Source organism: Schistosoma mansoni, chromosome 1 (genome assembly GCF_000237925.1).
Source record: "Schistosoma mansoni strain Puerto Rico chromosome 1, complete genome".
Lineage (NCBI taxonomy): Eukaryota > Metazoa > Platyhelminthes > Trematoda > Strigeidida > Schistosomatidae > Schistosoma > Schistosoma mansoni.
In genome coordinates, this window is record NC_031495.1 from 23,032,836 (window position 1) to 23,043,614 (window position 10,779).

At 41.6% G+C, this 10,779-nt stretch overlaps 1 protein-coding gene across 1 annotated transcript; it reads left to right on the forward strand.

Annotated features, from left to right (window-relative positions):
- The first annotated feature begins 195 nt into the window (after positions 1-195).
- Positions 196-10,645, forward strand: Smp_071470 (hypothetical protein). The gene is made up of 5 exons (XM_018793706.1): positions 196-496; positions 530-907; positions 2,126-2,548; positions 2,584-3,003; positions 9,933-10,645. The coding sequence occupies exons 1-5, from the start codon at positions 335-337 to the stop codon at positions 10,464-10,466; spliced, it is 1,917 nt and encodes a 638-aa protein (XP_018648192.1). The 5' UTR covers positions 196-334; the 3' UTR covers positions 10,467-10,645.
- Positions 10,646-10,779: the final 134 nt, after the last annotated feature.

Genomic DNA, 10,779 nt, shown 5'->3' on the forward strand with positions numbered 1-10,779 from the left:
CTTTGAATGACAAAAGATTGGTTGGGATCCCTTTTTTGAAAGCTATCGACACTCATATCCCAAGGAACAAAGTTTACTATTTCTACCAAAAGGTGAAGTTGAAGCGAATAATTGAATGGCCTAACAGCGCGCCAAAAGAGTTAACGGTAATGGATTCGGTTTCATCTTCGTTTTCTTTTTCACTTTCCTTTTGTCACTCTGCAGAATTTGTTGCACTGCCTGAACATTCCATCTCTTCATTAAATAATAGATATGGTAGTTATATTACCGTGTTTTTTTCCAACGTATACAATCTAAATAATGCAATATTTCTTCTTGTAGATTTTCTTAGTGTATGGATATTCGTGTCAGGCTTCGGCCTTGGTTGGAAAGTCGACTTAACGACGGATGGATCGAAGGACTAAAGTGGATCGACAGAGAAAAGGGAATATTTAGGATTCCCTGGAAGCATCATAGTAAGCATACATGGACGGAAGATGATGCTGCCATATTTAAGGTATATCGTTGAACAAACATTCTTACTTTTCAGGACTGGGCTGTTGTTACTGGGCGTTATCGAGAGGGTATCGATACACCTGACTGGCCGATGTGGAAAACTCGGCTTCGTTGTGCGCTGAACAAAGCTCCTGATATCCAAGAGGTCAAGCAGCGTCACAACTTACACTGTGAAGAACCTTTTAAAGTGTATCGCTTTGTTAGCAAAACAGAATCTCTATGGCGAGCGAATGCAATAAGAAATGCTAGTATGATTTTCGATGGTATACAGGCAGGGTGTAGATTCACTTCGTGGAGTGGAATGAACTCTGCTAGCTCCCCAGTGAATTCTCCAATTCCACTCTCAAGACGACCTACGCTGATTGTCCAGAAGTTGTCAGGACTCAAGTCAAATTCCCATCGGTTCGCTCTGGTATGTATGATGTTGCTTACTTAGACTTAACACCATTTGCATCGCATTTAAGTCTTATATCATTTCATTTATTTTCCACTTGCATAAGTAAAATCAGAATCTCTAAATTTGTCTACATCAATTATCTTAATTAGTTTCTGGGGTATGATTAAGTTCGATTTCTAAGGCGTTGAAGTTTTATGTGCTTACCTTTATATTTCAAATAATTTTGATCGGTGATGGTTAGAATAGTTGATTGTTGAGGGTCCGGTTTATCTGGTAATTTTGAGTCTAATATGTGTACACTTATTTGTCTTGTTTTTTTTTTGTCATCATAGTCGCTTCCACTCCCATTGTCTCGTCCATACCATCGTAGTGGGAATTAAACTTGCGCTTGTTACCCCTCGTTGAACATCAGACCAGGGATCTCCAACCGTTGTTTGCTATCTTTGATTTGATTAACATCTTGTAGCGTTGTGCAGTTTTTATAACTTCGTTTATAAATATGTAATAATAATATGAAACAGTTATAGTTTAGAGCGCCTTTATATAAAATGACTACCTTTGCTGTTGTAGTTTTAACATCAGCCTTTAGTGTTCAATATAGGCAGTTAAAAACGACCAGAACATTAAACTCGGAGTTTTGAGACCATCAATTGTTGAGATACAAACATCGTATTTCAGCCAGACTGCCAGGTACTTTGCTCACACTCATCCTGCGTAGTATTCTGTTGAGAAGTATTCTAAAAGCCCATATCTTTGAATGGCTGTGTTCTATCAGTAGGCTGCCAGGTTAGATCATCTAAATATTTGTTGGAGCCAGTGACTCTCGGACGTAGGTAGCTAACAAACATTCCCAATTCTTGGGGGTCTTACTTCACAAGCTGAAGATAGTTATCTTGCTGCATTCTGCATAGTCACCATTTGTTAATTTATTAATGATTCAGATAAAGGTAAGCTACTTTCAATCTTGCTGCGCAGAAACAGATCTGGGGTGACCCACTCTCTTGGGGCTACATATTGTTGTACTTGCTTTATGTAAAATATTCGCAACTATAATGGCCGACCTCAACACCTGTACCCAAATTTTAAGAAGTTGCTTCAAACATTTTTGTTCCGTCGAAAGTGCCTCATCTTTTGGCTCAAGTTCACAAAGATTGAAAGGAATATTATATAAAATTTATTTTAAACGTTTCAATCGATGTCATTGAGTGATTTATCACTGCTATATCATTTCAGATCCGAAGGGGTGATGGTGTTCAACATATCCAGTCCAATTATCGCCCTGCTTATTTACTCCAAGGTCACCAGCTTAACCGTCACAGGATTTATCACAATTCTACTAGCACGAATGCTAATCAAAGACTGGGATGCGATAATGATAGCATGAACTTAGATAGTTATGCCAGCCTATCCCCATCAACTTACACTGAGTATCAAGCTCCAAACAACACTACAGTTATAACTGGCGGCATATCTCTTCCTAACCGTTTTGTCCCTGGGAGTGGTTCAGCAAATCAACATGTTCAGTTGTTACCTGACATTATGGAACCAGAATACCATCAGTTAGGTGTGCGCATCCAACATCTAAGTGTCCGCATTAGAGACACAATAGTTACCAATCCTAATGGCTGTTGTATTTACTATGGAAGATTTGATGAGGTATTTACTATTTTCTTGACTAATGTATCTTACAGATCAGTTCACCTGCTGCTCCTGATCCTATTGAAGCACAAATTCCACACCAAATCTCAGTAGCCAACAAGGCCTATGTTGATCTCTTGTTGGATAATATGGTCAGGGGAATCATACTGACGGTTATCCATGGTAGTATATACGCTGAAAGAATATGCAAGTGTGCTGTTTTTGTGTATATTCCTACGGTGGGTGGAGAATATATTTTGGCAAAGAAGCTTGGACGTCGGTTACGGGAGAAAATATTCGACTATGATCAGTTTTTGTTTCATCTGGACTCATATCGTCAAAATCAACAGTCATGTCCTCATTTCGAAGTCGTTCTGGCATTTGGTCAACAACTGAAGCCTGGAATATCTACTGATAGCCTTTTGGTATGGGCTCGTGTTGCTAGTTGTCGTGCTTGGTTCCAGTTACACAAAGTAAGTGCTATTTGTTCCTAATACTTCTGTCCATTTTATTACTGAATGCCAATCGTGAGGTCTTAAAATGAATAAAATGTATGTTCCTGTTTCTGGGATAGAACATCACGTTTTTGTAGTTATGTTGATTTTAAGTCTTTCTTGTTCATAAAATCCACTTTCATTGGTATACTAAGCTCATGTAGACACATTTTAGTCTGACAGTACTTTATCTTCCACAGTGACGTTTTTAAGGACGCCAACATGTTTGTCATTCTAATTAATATATTTTTTGTAAGAACGATGGAGTTTTAGTTTATGAGTATTTCGTCACCGGTTTTCTTTCTCCGTATGTTTTATCCTTTCCTGTTGAATATGAGACTGTGTGCCACAAGTTAAAAGTTGATATATCAACTGGATAATAACAATAATCTTGTCTTTCAATACTCTTCACATGCTTAACCATTGTTTTTAAAACATTCAGATACTAATACTGTATTATCAAAATCTGAAAAGCCTTTGAAAGTCAATGGTGGTTATGCAGGCTCACCAACTCTTCATTTTCCTGCTAGCATTTGACTATTTGGGGTCTTCCTGATTTAAGTCTTTTTTTGTCAAGCCTATCTTATAGAAGTTGTCCACCTTTTTCTGTTCACATCTATGTATTCGAAAGATCAGTTTTACTATCCCTGTATTTAGTTGGGGTTTCCTTGTGCAATTTAGGGGGATTTGAATATTTAAAAACTGCATTCTAAGATTGTTTGTTGTTTATTATCTCTTCACCCGACCGTTGCTGCTACCTTGACGTGGTGGTTGGGCTTGCCTATCGTGATGAAGCAATTGAGCTATGCTGGCTGGAACAATCGTTCCTCGAGGTCCTACCATGCCAGACAGGTCGGTTGAAGAGCGGTAAGACTAAAAGCAGCAATCCCAAGGTCCGAAGGCGAAGTCGTACTGCCGATTGTACAGAGGTGTGAAAGCAGTAAGGTGTTTCCTTCAGACAACCAGCATGACAGCGATGCTGCCTTCCCACAAGGAGGGGTGGGGTTAGAAAAGGTCGACCCTAAAAATGCACACCTCGCCTTATCCCATGGATTTCCGTCTCCGGCGGTAAGGTCCTTTGAAGAACGGAGCTAACACGTCAAAAATCCCCCACAAAAAGGCCGTGCGTGACAGGCCTCAAGCAGTTGTCCCTTGGACACTGCGGTCACGCTCCCAGGTCGTTAAGACCAACACTAATCCAACTTCTTTTTCAGGTCCCTTAAGAAATACCCTTTCACGGTGTGGGCAGCCGGGAAGTGATATTAGCCCTCATACCCGTAACAGCACACGAGACCAAGTTGGTCACTTTCAATTCCTTCCTACTCCTAATAACTCTCTTATCTCTAGAATCTAAGCACAATTGAACCCGAAAATTGCAGCTACCTTGACGTGGTGGCTGGGCTTGTCTGTCGTGATGAACCAGTCGAGTTATACTGGATGGATCAGTCGTTCCTCGAGATCCTACTGTAGTGAAGGAGAATACAAGTAGGGCCAATCGAATGTATTTGAGCACAAAATTACAGAACATCTTAGTAAAATCTGAGAATCATACAGTAAATACTTAATTTGCAAAATGTCAATCAGTTGTCTCAAACTTGATTTCCTTTTGCAAATACCAGTCAATCTTCTCAGACTTCATTGTTCTTTCGAGTCCACGCTAATCATTCTTTGTTCTCGTTCTCTTTTCTTTGATCTTCTTAACCTTCTGCCGCCAGACATTTCGCTTTTGATTGATGATACATTCTACTCATCTGTCGACATCAGTAGTACACACCACATTACCATGCCGGTAAGACTAAAATCAGCAAACTCAAGGTCCGAGGGCGAAGCCGTACTGCTGACTGTACCAGAGGTGTGGCAGCAGTAATGTGTTTCCCTCAGACAGCCAACATAACGACGATTCTGTCTTCCCATAAAGGGCGGGCGGGCTTAAAAAAGGTCGACCCTAAAAATACACACCTCGTCTTGTCCCATGGATATCCGTCTCCTGCGATAAGATCTCAACAAGTACGGAGCTAATACAAAAATCACCCACAAAATGGTCGTGTGCAACCAGCCTCAAACAGTTGTCCCTTGGGCACTGCGGTCACGCTTTCAGGTCACTAAGACCACCTTTAGCCCAATTCCCTTTTCGGGTACCTTTAGGAGAACCCTCTCACGATGTAGGCAACCGGGAAGTGATAACCGCCATCATACCTCTAACAATCAAGACAAGCACAATTGAACCTGTATCCACAGTAGACGAGTATACTTTCACTTCATCTGCTAGGCCCCGACCGTTGCTGCTACCTTGACGTGGTGGTCGGGCTTGCCTATCGTGATGATCCAATCGAGCTATGCTGGCTGGAACAATCGTTCCTCAAGGTCCTACCATGCCAGACAGGTCGGTTGAAGAGCGGTGAGACTAAAAGCAGCAATCCCAAGGTCCGAAGGCGAAGTCGTACTGCTGACTGTACAGAGGTGTGAAAGCAGTAAGGTGTTTCCTTCAGACAACCAGCATGACAGCGATGCTGCCTTCCCACAAGGAGGGGTAGGGTTAGAAAAGGTCGACCCTAAAAATGCACACCTCGCCTTATCCCACGGATTTCCGTCTCCGGCGGTAAGGACTTTTGAAGAACGGAGCTAACACGTCAAAAATCCCCCACAAAAAGGCCGTGCGTGACCGGCCTCAAGCAGTTGTCCCTTGGACACTGCGGTCACGCCCCCAGGTCGTTAAGACCAACACTAATCCAACTTCTTTTTCAGGTCCCTCGAGAAATACCCTTCCACGGTGTGGGCAGCCGGGAAGTGATACTAGCCCTCATACCCTTAACTGCACACGAGACCAAGTTGGTCACTTTCAAATCCTTTCTACACCTCCTAATAACTCTGTTATCTCCACGACTAACCCTTCCCACGTCCTTTTATCACCTCGCACCGCTAGGGCAAACGATTCGAGTACACAGAACGTTATTCCTGGTCTCCTGAAACCACGCTCTAAACTACATGTAGGAACTTTTAATGTCCGAACATTGTGCCAAATAGGACAACAGGCTTCCTTAGCTATGACTCTAGAATCTTACACCATCGATGTATGCTGCGTCTCCGAAACGCGCATACAAGATCCGAGTAGTGTCATTCATTTGACCGCACCTAATCAAAATAAAGATTCATCTCGATACACGCTTCGTGTATCTGGAAGCCCTGATGCTGCTTCCCGTGGCCTCACTGGAGTAGGTATAGCATTAAGTCCTAGGGCAGAACTAGCTCTTTTAGACTGGATCCCAGTAGACAGTCGTCTATGCGCTGTCCGAGTAAACGGTTCAGTAAGGACCCGGAAAGACAGGGAAACTCGTCGTTGCCTCTTCGTCGTCTCTGCCTACTCTCCCACTGACTGCAGCTCAGACGATATAAAAGATGAGTTTTACAGGAAACTTTCTGACCTTCTCCGAAAAGCTAGGCGTTCTGATGTAGTAATAGTAGCAGGTGACTTTAATGCTCAAGTAGGTAAACTAAGTGAAAGGGAAAGACACCTGGGTGGATCTTATGGTGTCATGGCGAAAAGAACAGATAATGGCGACCGTCTGTTGCAGCTATGCTCAGATAACCGCCTATTTCTTGCAAATACTAACTTTAAGCATAAGGAAAAACATCTTTTGACATGGCGACCCCCGAATTCGTCCCAACGTTGGACCCAATTAGATCACATCGCTATCAGCCACCGATGGAGGGGCTCGATAGAAGACTGTCGCTCATTCTGGGGCACATGTTTAGATTCAGATCATGCTCTAGTGCGAGCACGTATCTGTCTGCGTCTTACTGGTCGTAGGAAAGACACTGCAGGGAAGCCTCTAAGGGTTCTACTTAATGATAGGCAAGCTAAGAATATATTTCAGGAACAACTAGAAAAACAGTTAGGCAGCCATGTAAGTTGTGTCCACCTCGAAGCAGCGTGGAATGACATCCGAAAAGCTGTGGAAACAGCAGTGATATCCGCTAGTAAGGTAAACCATAACGTTAGGGAGAAACAATGGATCTCGGCAGCATCTACCGCACTGATAGATGCTCGTAAACTCATCCCACCTGGCTCTGAACATAACGAAGAGCGGAGTCAACTTAAGCGCAGACTTATAAGAAGCCTACGTAATGATCGTGAACAGTGGTGGGTAGCGAAAGCAAGAGAGATGGAAAAGGCAGCGGCAATAGGTAACAGTAGGCAGCTATTCAGACTCGTTAAAGAAACCGGTATTAGGAACCCGAATATCAGTGAAACCATCTCAGATAAAGATGGGCATATTATTCATTCTCAATCCAGGAGATTGGATCGATGGGCAGAACACTTTAGGGATCAGTTCAACTGGCCTTCAGCCACACTTCAATTACCCATGATCCCCAGTCGTCCTGAATGGCAAATTGATGTAAGTCCTCCAACTCTCTGCGAGGTTGAAAAAGCTATAGGAAATCTGAAGCGAGGGAGAGCAGCAGGCCCTGACAGGTTGACCCCTGAGATTTTTAAGGATGGTGGTCCAGTACTAGCAGTGAGATTGACTGAGGTCTTAGGTAGAATCTGGGAACTGGACGTAATTCCATCTGACTGGTCCCAATCACTGATTGTGCCAGTCTATAAGAAAGGACAAAAGTCCTCCTGTGACAATCACAGAGGAATCAGTTTGACTAATATAGTGTCTAAAATATTAGCTTCAATAATACTAGGTCGCCTAACCAAAGCTCGTGAAGAGCAGACTAGAGAAAACCAGGCTGGTTTTCGACCTGGACGTGGTTGTATAGACCAGATATTCACCCTACGTCAGGTCCTAGAACATAGACATACATTCAGACGTCCCACAATAGTAGTATTTCTTGACCTTAAGGCGGCATTTGACTCAGTTGATCGTGAGGTTCTATGGCAGTGTTTGTCAGTGAAAGGAGTACCAAAGAAGTACATTAACCTCATAAAGGCTCTCTACTCGAACACAACTGGTCGAGTTAGAGCCTATGGCGAACTGTCATCAGAACTGATTACCTCAAGTGGCGTTCGTCAGGGCTGTCCACTCTCCCCATTCTTGTTTAACTTTGTCATTGACATACTTTTAGAGATAGCACTTTCATCATCTAAACCTCCAGGAGTTGAACTTTTGCCGGGAGGCTCACTTGTTGACTTAGAATACGCCGACGACATAGTTTTACTCGGTGAAGACGCTGACAACATGCAGAGTCTTCTGACCACTATAAGCAACTATGCAGGCATGTTCGGAATGCGATTCTCTCCCTCGAAGTGCAAAATGTTACTTCAGGATTGGGTTGCAGCGACACCTGAACTAATGATAGGGAGTGAAGTAGTTGAGCGTGTAGACCACTTCACTTATCTTGGGAGTCTCATCAGCCCTTGTGGTCTGGTATGTGACGAAATCTCAGCACGGATACAGAAGGCTCGTCTAGCTTTCGCCAACTTGCGTCATTTATGGCGTAGGCGAGATATCCGTCTAGCAACCAAAGGACGGGTTTACTGTGCAGCAGTTCGCTCCGTCCTACTTTATGGCAGTGAAACATGGCCAATAAGAGTAGAGGATATTCGTAGGCTACTAGTATTCGATCATAGGTGTCTTCGAAGCATTGCTCGTATATCCTGGGACCACTGGGTAAGTAATGCAGTTGTTAGGGGACGAGTACTAGGTAGGGATGGCAAATCGATTGATGAAGTAGTGAAACTTCATCAGTTGAGATGGCTGGGACATGTGTTACGTATGCCCGACCACCGACTGCCCCGACGTGCAATGTTTCATGGTGTAGGAGTAGGTTGGAAGAAAGCTAGGGGTGGCCAGACCAAAACGTGGCACAAATCTATGAAGTCACTGACAAGTGGACTGGGCCATGTTGGTAGGTGTAGACTACCTGGTTGGGATTCGCGAGATGATAACAACCTATGGTTAGAGACCTTGAATGACATGGCTCAAAATCGCTTGCAATGGCGAAGGTGCATCCACTCTTTGTGTTCTACCAAATTCTAATCTTCTGAATTCCTCATGTCTTTATCTTTTTCTCTTTCCAAATTTATTTCACTGTACTATACTCCTTCAATAATTTCTTCAAACCCTAATCTTTTGGATTTCTGATTATACTCCTACTACTTCTACCACTATGGGATTTTAATCGACAACTACATCTCTGTGCTAATGTGGTATGGCAACTCGAACTGATGTACGTACGTACGAAGTTCTACGTTGTGACTGACTGACTGACTGACTCATCTGCTAGGCAATACAATGCGCAATATGTATATATATATATATATATATATATATATATATATATACCGTAAGAAACGTTACTGTTCGTTTCAAAATGATATTTTAGTTTAATATACGTTCTCAATGTTCTTAGGGATCGGAGATCGAGGTTTGGTGTTATTAATAAGATTCAAGTCTGACGTATATGTATTTAGTGCCTCCTTATACCAATGTTTGTGTTCAAATAAATACATAACTGTAAAACCTATGCTGTGATTAACAATCAACCATTTATCATGTTGACTTTAAATCATTACAAGTTGAAATATCCTGGTACCTCTTAATTTTTTTGACCAAAATAAACGATGCGTTTTCGGATTTATTCAAGCAATCTTTGATGTAACTGTTAAATTAGTAACAAAAGTCATGGTAGGAGTTGAGTCCATATAGAAACTTGTTGTTTTGATGTAGGGTTTGGTGTGGATTTGGTAATACGGATTAAAGCTTGACATCGTAACTGACGCATATAAGGTTTCTGTATCGTTGAACATGTCAACCTTTTGTGTTTTACGGTCATATATTTCAAAGGTCCACACATTGTATGCTATCATCCCTTGAAATGTCTTCATATTTTATATACAATTAACAGCATTTATTTTCCTTTTAATTAGCAAATGTGTTATATTCTTTTTATTTTTCCAGGCTCATACACTCAGACCAGGTTATGGTGAGTGTAACAATGTACAATTAAATAATCCAGTATGTCCTTCCATCTACTATCATATTAGTGAAAACTCAGAACAGTCAGAGTGTGTTATAAACCGTTTTTCCGTTAGTCAGAGTTTGAATGGATGCAGTAGTTACAATGAAAATCCAGCTATTTTAAAAACGGAAGATGATTCTGTCAATGAACACATTGTTCCTACGATTAATTTTACAGACTCCCTAGATCCTGATAGTATTGTTACTGAACAGATAATTGAAGAGGGAGTTGAAGTCCCTTTGGATGATACTGATGATTTGGCGTATAGCACTTCCGGTTCTGTATTGCAGGAGAATCTCATAGTTTGTGTAGCATCTCAAGATGTTGGTTCAGTGCCTATGTGTACTTCAAGTTCTTCAGTCACCCAAGATGTGTTCCTGAGTGGTATTAATCCAATCAACATGAAGTCCCAACCACTACTGAATCCACATGAAGAGATCGCAGAAAAATATAACTCGCGACCTGAAAACTGAAGTTTCCCACTAAACTGTGTATAGATTTGACAGTCTCTTGATTTTCTTTATTATTAGAACCTGTAAACAGGTAAATGTGATAGGCCCGCTAATATATGTTTTTCCATATATGTTTACGTAAATCCCTTTTGTTATCTTATGCTAATGTAAAATAAAAATTCTGTTTTCTTGTCTTCACTAAAATCAGCAAAATTTTATGGGAAGAAACTGAAGCTCATATATAATACAAGGTGTACTAACCAACTTGGAAAATTTTATGAAATTATAAACCTGTTATGTAGTTTGGTAAGCAGAGATGGATAGTGGCTAGCAG

Coding starts and splice junctions, on each gene's coding strand:
- Smp_071470 (XM_018793706.1), top strand. CDS start 335: ATGGATATTCGTGTCAGGCTTCGGCCTTGGTTGGAAAGTCGACTTAAC. Junction 2,549..2,583: donor ACTATGGAAGATTTGATGAG/GTATTTACTATT, acceptor TGTATCTTACAG/ATCAGTTCACCTGCTGCTCC. Junction 3,004..9,932: donor CTTGGTTCCAGTTACACAAA/GTAAGTGCTATT, acceptor TTATTTTTCCAG/GCTCATACACTCAGACCAGG.